Here is a 14,660-nt window from a genome sequence, read left to right on the forward strand (position 1 = left end):
AGGTCCGGTATCATGGACTCTAAACGCTCCTTTCATTTCCTTTTTGTAAGGGTTAGATAGCTATTTTTGATGGCTTACAACATGATAAAGGTTGTATAGCCATTTCCTAGCCAAATCAAACACAACGAATAATGAGATTGTATAAGTGAATTAATCACTAGTTACAACATGGTTATTATTTAGGTCATATTATCTCCAACATCAAACCTTTTGAATGATAATAGCATTCAAGGACAATGTGGTTGACTAGAAAGACAGACTAAAATAAGTTAATTTTGATCTACAAATTACAAATATTTGGTGCACATTTGAAGAGTTTTGTGAATGTTTGTCTCTTCAAACCATTATGTAATACATCTATTCAATTTATATATGAATAAAAGGTTAATTATTGATCTTAATTAATTCCGTTTGGATAAGGATACCTTGTCCAAAGGAGACCCACAATTTTAGAATAAGATTCTCTTATATCTAAAATCATGCAATCTAGAATTTAAACCTCTCATGTTTAATCCTTTATATTTCTTTAATTTGGGTGAAGCTTTTGAACCATTTACATACTTTTGGAATGAAGATTTTATTTCTTACATTGGAAATTACTTATGGAATCTATTTTCCATCTTCAACACAAATACACTATTGAGAGACTTTTTGTTTGTTTGTTATAAGTTTGTTAGGTGCCAATTCATCAAAGAAGACATAGAAATGTTTTTTGTAATAGGTTTGATGAAAGAATTTTTTTTTAGAATGGATAAACCTTTAGATGCAAATTATGATGGGCTATATTTCATTTGGTTGAAAATTTCCTAAATGCTTCACATTTATTCATTTGTTTAAACATTTTTGAAGGAACCAACTTAGTGAAAAGGGGTTGAATCACATAGAAAGTCATGTTTTCTCTTATGTGGATGTTCCTCCAATGAAAATTTAGGTAATGCATTCCCAATTCTTCATATTGTACTTTAACCTCCACCAAGTTTGTTTAACCAAATTGTGACATCTCCAAAAACAAATTTGCAATGTAGTATGTTCTCCATTTGGATTGCTAAAATGTGTACATCTTTTAAATATCCTAGGATTTATGTTCATTCTTTTACAAACTTGCCATAAGGATCATCCTACAAAGAAAAAGAAGGAAAATCTCTTAACCAAGGGCATGCTTGGTAGTGGGAATTAGACTAGAATAGGCATATGCAAATTCTTAAAATTTTGAATTCTTTGTTTGGGTGCACAAAATCAGAATTGAGAATAGGAATATGTATTCTAATTTTGGCCCAAAAATGAGCATTTGCAATTCCATCTAAATATGTGGAATAGGAATACACATTCCTATTCCAATTTTACTTTTTTTTATATTTGATGAAATTTTGAAGTCCATTGAAATGATGAAGTCAAATATGGAGTGATTCCTTGTTGCACTTCACATTCAACTAGTGATAAATATTTGTTAGGTACTGAACATTGTACATAGCTACAATCAAAAGATAATAATGGAAGGTTCATTGACACAACACTGTGTTGATCTTTTTTCATTTTTTGTATTTGTATCCCAAGTTCCAGATGAACTTTATTGATTGATAGCTTTTGCACCAAGCTTAGGAAAAAGGAACCCCCATTATGCTAAATAATATATTGATGTTGTTCAATGGATTGATGCATGTGATTCTAACAATTCTAACTTGAATGAGAAGGAACCCGATGGATTCCAAATAAAAATGAGAGACGATAAATAGGACACATTTGCATGTCTTACTTCGCCATAGGATGCAACTTTGTCCATCATATACATTGGTTTCTTCAGCAACCACCATGGAAATGACCGAATAGATAATAATCAAAATGAATGCAAAGTCATTTTGGAAAGAGCTTTTGCAATCAAGTCTTGAATAGTGACAAACAATGTTGAATAATGAGTAAACATTCAAAATATCATCATTAGAAGCTTCCCTCTATGAATGCCTGCAAAATATCATCGTTAGAAGCTTCCCTCTACGAATGCATGAAAAATATAATAGTTTAGTAGTTGCTAGCAAGAAGCTCAGATTGGGAAAATTTTTTGGGCATCTTACCACCGAGAAGCCTATGCAAAGAGACTCATTAGTAATTACCAATTTGATTCAAGAACAATCAATTAATAGTTTGCCTAAAAAAAATTAATTTAAATTTCAACTTTAATTCCAATTTTATCTTTGTAGAACCAAATAGAGAATAGTAATACATATTCCTATTTTCTATTCCAAAATAACAAACCTACTATATCAAATCCCTATTCTTATATTCCTATTTCACAACCAAATAGGTGCTAAAGGAATTGATTTTTCTACCAAGATGGTTTTTTTTTCATATAACAAATGGTACTTTTGTATAATTTTTTTCTCTTTCCCATTATTATTTTTAATAACGATCCATTTGAAATATTTTTCTTGTGATTTTCTTATACCCCACTAAAGGTTGAGAGAACATATCAAATCATATTTACTTTTAACATTTATGGTAGTATAAATGAGCCCCTTGCTCTATATTTATTGATTGAAAAAATAATCCTAAAAAGTTAATAATATAGACATTAAAGGAATAGTCAAATGTCTACATATGACACTAGTATTAAGATAAATGTATAATTATTCTATACAAAATAATAAGAAAAATTTCCTTGCAATTCATATCTATATTAAGGTTAGGGGCTTGACTTGATTGGTGAGAGATTTCTATTATGAAGCATGGGGTCATGAAGTCCCGTCTCTCCCATCCTACATGGTACTAGAGGATGTGTCATGCTAGTGTCATGGTCACATTAAAAGTTTTTCCAACAAATTGTAATTTATAGAAAGTTTTATACTTAATTTATATAAAGTTTTATACTTAATTTATATAGTCTAAAAAAAATCTACTTTAGTACACTTTTTTTTACTGAAACAATATCTCCTTTTGTAGTGATCAAGTATATTATAACAATCTCATCTCCTTAAAAATCTAGTAAAACTAGTACAATGAAACTCTAAATATTTTTGCTAATCATTATATTTGATACTAATTATTTCATTTGATATGATGGCAAGAAAAGCTTTAAGCATCACCACTAAGCATAAAATTTGATAGAATGTGATCCATTATTATTCAACTTCAAAATTAAAAAATAGATTAAGAAATATAATATAACTTATTATTTACAAAAAAAATCAAACTATCATTAAAGTATATATGTTTTATAAATATATTAACACAATCTATAATATATTTTAGTTATAACTTATGTCATGAAAAATCTAATAATTTAAAATATATTCTAAAATAGATTCTTAAAGTAAATAGTTTTTAAAATTTTAAAGTTAAATATAAGATCATTCTAATAACTAAAAAATAAAAATAAAAATTTTAATATAAAAGTTTGTTTACATTTATCTTTCTTATAGGCTTTAAATAATTGTTGTTTTCACAATTGTACTTCTCATCTCTTTCAATCTCTTAAAATTATTTTGGAGATATTTTTTCTCCAAAAATCACATGTTCAACTTTTTGATAGAAACTAACTTAATAATTAGTGATGGTAAGAGTGTTGGTAATGCAAGTATAATCATTTCTAAAATATTATTTTCTAAAAACTTTTTAAATTCTTATTATATAATATAATTAGGAATTTAAAAATTTATTTCTTGTTTTTTAGAAAATAGATTTCATAACTTAAAACATATAACATAATATAATTTATAAAATAAATAAAGAAAAATCATTTGTTTCATTTGATGAAAATTTGACACTATTCTTAATTTTTATTATATAAAGATGACATTGACATACTTGATGGTTAAATTGTGGTATTGCTTTGGTCATTAATATTCAAACATTTTAAAGGGTGATTGTTGAATGTTTCTAGAGGAGATGAGGTTTCTCATTTGTGATCTTATCAATTAATAGTTAGAATTGGAAAATATTTACCTTGAAAACATATATAGCATTTTTATTGGGTACTTTTATATTAAAATTGTCTATAACTTTGATAGACATAGAAGTAGAAATCTAAAGTTGAAAATTCTTTGATTTGGAATCAAAGACTAAAATATATCATTTAATTGCAAATGTCATTATACATTCAACAAGACTTAATCTTTAATATATTTATTTTTTATTAATAAATATTTAAATAATTTTAATTCTAACTTTATATTTAATAGAAAATGATATTTAGAGTAAAGTTGATAATAACATAATGTGATGGTTAAGTTGTGTTGTTGTTTTGACCATCAAGATTGAAACCTCACTAAGGGTGTACTTGTTGAATGTTTATATTAGATATTAGATCCCTTATTTTTGACCTAGCCAATTATCAAAAGCATTTACACCATACAAATTTCTTATTGGAGGGGGTTACATAAAATTTATTGAAAAAACCTTTAACATCTTAATAGATATATGAGTATAAATCCAATGTTGGAACTTCTTTGATTTGGAGTCAAATGCCAGAATATATCACCCATCATGATGTAAGAGCCTTAAATTGATATATATATATATATAAGTTTTGATACTTAATTTACATTTAGTTAAGAAAAATATTTAATATAAAGTTCATAGTGTTGTACAATTAAGTTTGGGTGTTGTTATTTTAGCCATCTAGGTTCAAACCTCATTGGAGGTGTAGTTGTTGAATGTTTATATCAAAGACAATGTCCTTCTTTTGTGATCTCACTAGTTCACAACTATCCCAAAAATATACATAATAAATTTTATAAAAAAATAATCAATTTGATTGACACAGGTGTACAAACCTTATTTTGAAATGTGTTTGATTTAGAGTTATGAACTAGATGCGTATCCAATAAGACATAATCTTTGTTAGATTCATTTTTTATAATTTATTTAAATTCTGATACCTTACTAGGGGTGAGGTTGTTGAATGTTTCAATCAAAGACAAGTTCCCTCAATTTTGATCTCACTATTCATATAGCTACATCAAATATGTATATAATGAGTTTTATTAAATTGTTTATCAATTTGATTGATAAAGGAGTAGAACCTAATGTTGAAACTTCTTACATTCAAAGTCATAGAGTAGAAGGCATCATCTCTAATGACTATAAAATGTTAATTTGATTGAAAAAGGGAAACAAACCTAATGTTGAAACTTCTTCAATTTAAAGTGATGGACTAGAAGATATTATATCTAATGACTAAAACTATTAAACTGGTTGACAAAAGAGAACAAACATAATTATGATATTACTACTAGGATTCAACTATGTAGTTTTTTTGAGCTGAACTCATTGACCCATGTTTTGTGAGTACTAGTACAAACAAACCCATCTCTCATGAGTATGAATGGAACACTTAGCACTCATTAGATCTAGGTGATGCTCACAGAAGTGAAGCACCGAGACTTCTTGGGAGGTTGTCCATTTCAGTACAACTTTAGCTCGAGCACACTTAGCTATGAAGTTTTCTCCATGGTTAAACCCACTCTGCTTGCAATCCCATCTGAAGAACCTTCACCAAATGTTGTGCCTTATGAACCATCCAGTAGAAAGTCCCTTAAGCTCATCAATTGATATGTAGGAGAGATAAAGTTGGAATTTATGAACAAACATAATGTTGACACTTCTTCGATATAAGATCATTTTTAAAAAGATATCATCTCTAGTAACATCATAATCATACATCTAACAAAACAGAAACTTAATTGAACTTTTCTTTCTTATTAATGAATATCTAAATCAAAATACCAATTAAAACGAATATATAGTATTCTAAGATCCTTTGGCTTCAAATAATACGTACTGACTAAGCAAAGTCGAACGTCAATTTCTCCTCGATCTCTACCGACTGCAGTTTACTTCGGATGTATTGTTGAAATCGACAAAACTCGCGTCCGTAAGTAGACGCGTTAGTTAGTTAGAAGAGGCGGTAGATGTGAACAGTGTTATGCCACGCCGATAATTTGGGACCAACAAAATGAAGACGTCAGGATTATGCCATCTATCTACGGTCTCCGTTACGATATTCACTCGGGCCTTCCATGAGTAGGTAATACGTGAAAATATTGTTTGCATGCATGCAAAACGCGAAGGGAATGGAATGAATGCACTTGGCAGTATATTATAGTATAGTATAGTATAGTATTTAAATATATACGTATGATGATGGGGAATATGGAATCATGGATGACATGCTATAAACTCATCCATACTTATTCCCGTTGGCATCGGAAATGATAGAATAAAGGTGGGGTTATGATGAATTATACGTGCGCCACACTTTGAACGTCATGATGCCATCGACCACGGTTACTGCAGTAACCTGACATATGGGAAGCACGCCTGTCTGTATACACTTACAACCAACAACAGAATAACCTACATCTTTGCCTTTCTCTGCATATAATTAGTTTTCTTTCTCTCTCTTTTTACAGTCAATCGACCTAACAAGGCTCATTTGGACGAATATTGCCTTCGATTTGTTTTATGCGTTAAGCTAATTCAGCAAGGTATCCCGGGCAGGGCGCTGTCGGGACTCGGAAAGCAAGGGTAACAGGAAAGAAAAGAAAAGGTAAAGGAATACCATGACTGCTGGTGCTGAGCACAAGCACTGTACAAGATTGGAAGCATGGGCAACTGGGCTCGTCGGGAAGGGGACCGGATTCGATCCGAGGTCGCTCAATGTGTTGGAAAACGGTGAGCTTTTACCCTTTTTTGGCTTTGTTTTTCTTTGTAATTTAATACTGTAGAGACATATATGCCCTGACCATACCTGACCTGACCGCAACCGCCCATCTGTCTGCCTAGTGCCTTTGGGCTTTTAGGGTTCTAGTTAGGTAGGGGAGCTTGCAACAATTTCATGGCTGCTCAGTTGCCATCATTGCGTGCACTCCAGTTGACTCTCGTCTCTTTTGCCCGTGGCTGATCGGCATCGGAGATCGGGCAGGCGGCAGGTCGGGGAATCGAACCCGAGAGGTGAAGGTGAGTGAGAATAAACCCAAATCCAATCACTTTAAACTTCTACCGACCCCATGATTGTTTTCTCTGGAGCTCGCAGAGGTTTTAGGGTCCCGTATTCGTGGGAAGGGGAATTTAATTGGCGTTAAGGATAAGGTGGGAAGATTGAACGGAGTCCCTCGACTGTTGCTCTAATTTTGAGTTTGTCCTGTTGTGATTATTGTCCGGTCTCGATCTTTGACGGAATTCTTCGTGGAGAGGAATTTCAGATCTGGATCTGGAGAAGACAAATTCTGTTCATAGATTTGTCCCTGGGCGAGCAGTTCCTGTTGCTTTTCGTTTGTATACTGAGATTTTTCATCGTCGTGTACAATATGAGGCTTTAAACTTGCACACGCTGTAAAATTGCCAAAAAGAATATATGCTGAACTTTGCCTGTAATTGTATCTTGTGGTTGTGGAAGAGATAGATTGCGATATTTTAAGTGTAGAGACCTGGAGATTTAAAGAGTTTTACCTGCAAATATGAGGAGCCTTTTGGAGAGCGGGCAACATCCAGCTTCGGCAGATTCCGGGGAATTTTGTCACTCTTCACTTGCTCCTCGACATGCGAGGTGTTTAATTGAATTTGAAGTTGCATGTTTGTAAATTAGATGAGAAATATAGGTTTTGTAAGTATAGGTTGTAGCCAAGTTTTAGGTATCCCAGATTCGGATGTTATGTACTTAAATGCATTTGTGTTTTACCTTTCGATTTGCTTCACTCTCTCACACGAGTGTCTGTTTGCTCGGACTAAGATCCCTGTTGAATCTGCAGGTCGGATAATCCAGTAGAGGTTCCATGTAGCTACCCGTCTGGTATTTCTTTTGGTGCGAATTTCGTCCAAGGTAGAGGAGATTCCATGCTTTGTCCGCCTCGTTTTCTGATAGAAGGAAACTCTCGAGGAGAGTCGGGCCTGAATAGTTTACAGCCTTCGGTTTCGAGATATGCAGTAAGACGGGAGGAGGATCATATGACACGGTACAGATTGCTTGAAGAGGAAAATTTGAGGTCGAAGAGAAGTAGGTACAACGGAGCAGAAAGGGAAGAGGAAGGCGTTGTTCAGAAGAGCTACGAAAATGTCAGCGCGGCTGTTCAATCCGACTCCATGTTGAAAGTGAGCAGCGGGGACTCGGATATTACGGCTGATCAAATGGCGGAGAGAAGCTCGGGAACAACTTGTAGCTCTGATGGTTATGAAAATAATAATGGAAGAATCGTGAAGTTAGTTACAGAAAAGCTTCATGGAACGTTTTCTGATTCAGGATCACACAAGTCAAATGTTGAGGATAATCACAGATCTGAGCGATTTTGTTCTCCTTTGCGGCAGCAGTTTTCTGGAAAGGATCAGGATTGGCTTTCGCTTGGACTTGGCAGCGGCCATGGCAGTTCTCAGTCCAAGCATTTATCCAACAAACCACACCTGGAAATGACAAAAGATGTCAATGCGTCAATAATAACCTCGATTGACGATAAAACTAAGAATGATCAGCTACATCTTTTGTCGCAGACCTCTAACTCCGGCCATAAAAGTAAATTGACTACACAATTACCGCCATCTTCTTCCACTATTCAATCCCGACTGTTTTCCTTTCCTAACATCTGCAAGTCCATCCCTCCGCCTCTCCAGAAAGCCGAAAGATTTAATTTGCAGAAAAGTAATAGAGATTCAAGCACTTTCTCGGCGCTGAGTCCTTTGCAGCATTGTACAATGCAAGATGAGCAAAGATCTCAAAATATTGCAGCGTTTCCATCGATAGAGCGGTTATACGTGAACTTTCAGGGGCAGGCGAGCGGAGTAAGGCCTTGGCAGCCGATACAAGCAGCGTACGAACGGATGTCGGAGGGAAGCTTTTGCGAGCCGAGGATCGCAGGTTCGACTCACGGCATCTGCGGATTTTCTTCAGGACAGAAGACTTTCAATAGCACAGCCGTTTCCGCTCTTCCTCGTCAAAATTCACGCATTCATGGTCCCGCTAGCGGCCTGCTGCAGCAGACAATAAGAGAGAAAATGCAATGTAACGCTGTAAATAATTTCCCCTCGTGGACTAACCAGGATACTAATCTTGAACCCTTGATTAGACCAAGCGCTTCAGAAATTGCCTCCACCAAATCTTCTTCGTCTCATACAACACCGCCATTCAGACAGCAGCAATATTCCCTGGGTGCACTTCTCTCGGACAGAAATATAGCGCAGATGCCTTTTTCTCAGTCGCAGAGGGTTCCAGATCCTTCATGGACGGAAAATGTAAAGATTTTAAAGCCCCGGACAGCCGCTCAAACGAGTGTATGGTTCGCGCTTCGCGCTTTACAAGATCAGTAAGATGTTCGATCTCTCATTAATCTCCTCTAATTTCCTGTAAATTTAAACGTTATCGCTCGATTTACATTAAATTTTAGGGCTTATTATATTGCCAGATCTGGTGTAGATATATCCTTCCTCATTTACTGATACAAAGCACATGGAATGACAGAAACGGAGATCGTATGTTGCCGCAGATTCAAAAGAATTATTTGAGAATCAAGTAAGATAAACCAAAACAACAATGCACGATTCAGTTTCCTCTCTCCGGAATATTAATTTTCGTCTCTTTCTCTAACATCATCTGTTTCGGAAAATGAGGAAGGAAGTCGAAACTGACGGAGTCTGAACATTTGTGGTGATTCAGGGACGGAACGATGACCATACTCGTCTTGAAAAAGTACCTGGTGAAGAAGCTGGGATTGAATAGCGATTCAGAGGTAAATACCTAAATTAGCGTCGCTCACGTTCCATTTTAATTGCTGTAACATTTGCAGTCCTTGCATTCACTTCTTTATTTATTATTTTCGTACGATCTAAACAGTTACAATTATATTTCAAGCTTTAAGTAGAAAAGACAGAGAGTTTAACAGATATTTTCGATTATAAACTCAGTTCTTAGATTCCATGCCTTAAAGCATCAGTACTTCCTTAATTTGTAAGTAAACAAACTCCATACCCCATCAGAAAACAATGTTTGTCTCTTACCCTGACGTTTTCCTCTTCAAAAGTAGGATTTTTCTAGCTAAATTCCGTATCACAGTATAAATCACTCACCTTTTGAAGCAAAAGTAGGACGATATGTAGGGTCCTAATTTGGAAACCATTGTGGTGTGTACATCCCGCAAGTCGCCGCACTGTAATTATACAGTAAAAGCGTAGATTTACTGTAATTTGTTCATCGGATTATCTTAACTTCTTAAGCCAGGTTTTGCGTACTGACTTGAAGAAAACGTCAAAAAATTTCAGGCCTGTAAAGTTTGGACCGTCCTTAACATTGAATCTCTCTACGGAAGCCTACGGATCGACAGAATTTTAGCATTTTCGTTGATTTTACAAATATCGTTGTAATCAGGGTTCTAAACAAATCCGCAATAAAATTTTCTAAACAGCCTGAAATAACTGTTGTACGGGACGGTGTAGATGCATTCTTAACTCCCTGAATAAATTTACACCATTAATTGTCTTGTAGTTTAACCCAGGAAAGGTGCAAAAATGTACCAGAAATCGTTATGTGAATGCCTCGATTCTGTTATTTTTAGAGTAATGTGAAGAATGTCGAATATATGTATTTTATTAGGCTGTCGTGATTGATCACTTAATCACACTCTCCGAGGAACAAATGTTTATTGTTAACGACATCAAGGAGCGCGGAGCGCGATGCCCCATGAAAGTGTCACAATAAACGAAATGACAAGGCGATCGGGCCAACGCATTCAACAGAAAACGTTAATGGCAACTTTCTGTTAACAACTGTTCGCTGTGATGAAATAACTAGAGGCACCACCGCAAATACTGGCTGAAAACAATGCCGCAAATAAGAGTGCGAGAGTAATTCATGAAATACTTTGTTATTTATATGTTGAATGAATGTAGTGTATATTTTACATATGGGGCGGGCTGTGCCAAAGCTGTCAGGAATGCACTGAGTGAGTGAGATAAGAAACGATAAACCTGCGTTTTTTATACGAGCACTTTGTATTGAGATAAATTCAGAGTGACTCAGAAACAAAAGAACCTCAGATCATTCGGATTCCACGCCCTCTCAACGCTTCCACACAACCATGAGATAAAAGGAGTCCTAGCGCTTATTTAGGAGAAACCATTATATATAGATCCTCCTCACAACAATGTGAGTCGTTTCATTAGTTGTTGTGAACTCATCAAATATATATCGTTGAGTTTGATTCAAAAATTATATAATTAAATTTTGATAATAATAGTGATGAGTTGTTTGTTTAGTATATTCTTTTAATTGTTTATGAAAAATGAACTATGATTATTGATTATAGCAAAAGATCTTAAACAAAATTGTCTACTTAATATTATTTGTAAAAGTGATGATAAAGAACCATAGATTGTATTGTTCCTAAAAAAATGGAAGTCTCCATCTGAGGCAAACCAGTGAATGGTTGAATAAAAATATACCATATGATTATCATAAATAAGAAAAACATGTTGTCAAATAAAACAACAAGGAACCAAGCTAGTTTAGTTGCAAAAATCTAATCTACAATATAATTCATTAGGTGGTTATCAATGATGTTGAGTTCATGTCAAAAGACACTTGTTTAATGGTTAAGTCTATGATGTATGAACTATTCAATGGTGTTGAGTTGAAATTTTCTATTATGCACCCCAGAAAAGTATAAAAGAGTTGTTGAATTTATAGGAGAATTTATAGGAACAATTGTTTTGGATATTAAAAGAAGTCAAAGTTTGGGAGACTTGCCCAAAGAAAACACACTGTCAGAGTCACTATGAGCATAATCATAGCTCATAGACCCATAGTTAGCTTATTGTACACCCATAATTAATATAAAAAACATAGCAGTGAACCACCAACTTAATATCAAAATAGGTCCTTTGGATAGCAACAAGGAAAACCATCCACTTTAAACTAACAATTGAACTAAACACAATATCAGGGAGGTTTGTAATATCAACCACAAAAAAATTATGAGAATGCTAATGTTTGATTATTAAAAAGTTAAATATTCTTAAAGAATGTTCTAAATGATTATATAGTTATTCTCTTTGAAATTAATTTTTTTCATTAAAGTTAGAGCATCTTGTGATGTTTGGTCTATTGTATATTGTTGAGATTTCGTAGTAGGTCATTTGGCAAAAGGTCAATTGGACTCTTGTATAGAAAAATAAAAGATTGATTATTTCTTACAAAAAGTCCTAATACTTAACTTTTATGAGCAACACTGAGGTGTAGTGTACTAAGTTGATAATTGATGCTTCTAAAAGATGGGTTTATAAGTTGATGATTCATGCTCATAAGAAAGGAGTTCATACGATACACTACTCATGAAACTCAAGGAGAAAATTAAATATTTTTTTCATATTCTTTTATGAAAGATGACATATAAAAAAAGAAATATAATGCAGTGTTGCTAACTCCATAATTGCTATTGCTTCTAACCATACCTTCCAAATTCACATTGAAATAGAAACTATTGACATTGCCCGAGCTTATTACATTGTTCCTACGCAAGTATCAAGGGACCCTTCTTAAGAGCAACACAAAAAAGTTGCTAATTATATTATATGAATATATTTTTAAAGAAAATCTTCTTCCAAAGAAACACATCTTGGAACAAGTGGGGCTCCATCAAGTTGTCTCTCGAAATCAGAAAGGTGTCTCTTCTAGCTATGTTCTTTAAGTTTTAGTCTTGATATTTCAAATCACAAAGTCTTGAATTATTCAACAACAACCCTTTATAGTTACGATGGAGCTCTATCATTGTTTAATGATTGTGAATGGGTATAATTATCAATCATATACTTTGAAATTCACTAAAAAATAATCAATATTTAGCTCAACGCTAAATCTTGATTCCAACTCCAAAAAAATCCTCATGATTTAAAAATTCTTTGATTTCCTTAACATCAACAAAGAAAAAAATAAAAAGCATAAACCAAAAATGCTTCTCATGCCGTAGACCTCAAAATGAAAAGATAACTTGAATTGATGGAAATTCCTCAAACCTTACTACCAAAGCTAACTTGAAATGATGGAAATTCCTCAAACCTTAGTGCCACTAGCTTTGAGAACATGAAGAATTATATCACTATTAGTGCCACCAAAAGAATCATTAATAAAATTTCCATCATTTGGTGATTCCTCATCATCACTACAAGCATAGTGCTTAGTATATCAATGATCTCAACAATAATCTTCAATGACACATCATCATAGGAGCTTATGAAATAATTAATCCTTTTATGTGATCATAACTAATAATCATAAAAGAGTCAATAGAACATTCCCCCCACTCTATTTCCCCCTTGAGAAAATATGATATTTTTTGTTACCTCATTTTCTTACACCAAGATGCTTGAAAAATGTTGCCTTGATATCAAACAAACTTTGAATCATATGAGAATTGACACCACATACCAAAAGGTGATATTTTCCTACCTTTGGTCTATTCAATAGTAGAACACTTTTATGAAAACTTTGTAAGCACAAATCATTGTCATTGCAAGATTCTAACTATCTTGTTCATGGTCATGATCAAGATGAGCATCCAAATGATAATTGAAGGGTAGTGATAAATGGTGAAACTCTACACTTAGTCTTCTCACACTCAGAGTCACTATTTCTCTATGTATCTTTGCATGCTAGAGCATTAGCTTTATTATACATCATGTAATTATATGTTGTAGCCTTTAAAAAAAAATGTTTTCCATTTTTGAACAAGTTTGATAGTAAAAATAGGGTTGGTCGTGCCTTTCTATTGCAACTTGGAAATGTGCACAAGATTCAATACAAACCATACCAGCCTAATATTGAATTCTAAATTGAGCTTGCTAAAATGTTTGACCAAAAACATATCAAATCTACTTCTTATTTCCAATAAATGGCTCTTCACATCCTTTTCACTTCACATTTACAAAGTCCTGCTATGGATGTTCAGACTAGGTCATCTTTATACATCTGCACACTAGGGAAGAAATTAAGCTTGCAAAATTAAGTTAACTTTGACTATTTAACACTTTTAGCTTAGGAATGAAGCTTTAGTGTGTGATGTTTAAGCCATCAGAGATGTTCATGACATATGAATGATAAGAAACATCAATCCTTTATGCACAAAAAAATACAAAATTCTACTTAATAAAACAATAAATTTATAGAGCAATCAAAGAAAATAGAGCACTTTATGTAGTTTAAGAAGGCTTACAGTCCTCAAAAAAAAAAGGCCGAAATTTGGATTCTAGACCGATCTCCTACTTTTGTCACCGTTTGCTCAAAATTAAAGATCTTTACGTACCAATGCCAACCAAATCCACTTTAATAGAATACAGAGAGATTGTTAAATAAGAAATTATTACTTGCACAAACCAATGCAATCGCCTTCTAATCTTATCAGCATAATGAGCTTTATTCAATAAAGACTGGGGCTTCTCGTTTCCCAGAGGACTCTCAGGATTCTGCGTACAATGCCCTCTTACAAATTCATTAAAAAATCTACGTCTTACTGAGGTAGTCAGCGATCCACACTACGGTAAAACATAGAATCATTTTTTCTCAACCACAAGAAATAATTGGTCAATTTTCATGATTCTTACTAGTGAATGCCCAAGTAAAAGAAAGGTTCTAATAATATTCTCTTCAAACCCTTTCAACCTCAACCAAGGCTTCGGAAGAAGCTACAGGTTTT

The 14,660-nt window shown here is 33.6% G+C and overlaps 1 protein-coding gene across 5 annotated transcripts in view; it reads left to right on the forward strand.

Moving 5' to 3' along the window:
* The first annotated feature begins 6,241 nt into the window (after window positions 1–6,241).
* LOC149530590 (uncharacterized) overlaps window positions 6,242–14,660 on the forward strand; it is a 20,665-nt gene continuing 12,246 nt past the window's right edge. Inside the window, exons 1-4 of one of the 5 annotated variants that reach the window (XM_089809038.1) lie at window positions 6,242–6,666; window positions 7,743–9,284; window positions 9,440–9,490; window positions 9,635–9,707. In XM_089809038.1, coding sequence (XP_089665164.1) covers window positions 6,599–6,666; window positions 7,743–9,284; window positions 9,440–9,490; window positions 9,635–9,707 — 1,734 coding nt within the window. In that variant the 5' untranslated portion in view covers window positions 6,242–6,598. Of the gene's footprint in view, window positions 7,541–7,742; window positions 9,285–9,383; window positions 9,491–9,634; window positions 9,708–14,660 lie in introns of those variants that run through there. The other 4 variants (XR_016358516.1, XM_089809037.1, XM_089809039.1 and 1 more) reach the window with 4 other exon arrangements.

This window comes from Cupressus sempervirens, chromosome 11 (assembly GCF_028749045.1).
Source record: "Cupressus sempervirens isolate cs-2001-9-10 chromosome 11, ASM2874904v1, whole genome shotgun sequence".
Classification (NCBI taxonomy): Eukaryota; Viridiplantae; Streptophyta; class Pinopsida; order Cupressales; family Cupressaceae; genus Cupressus; species Cupressus sempervirens.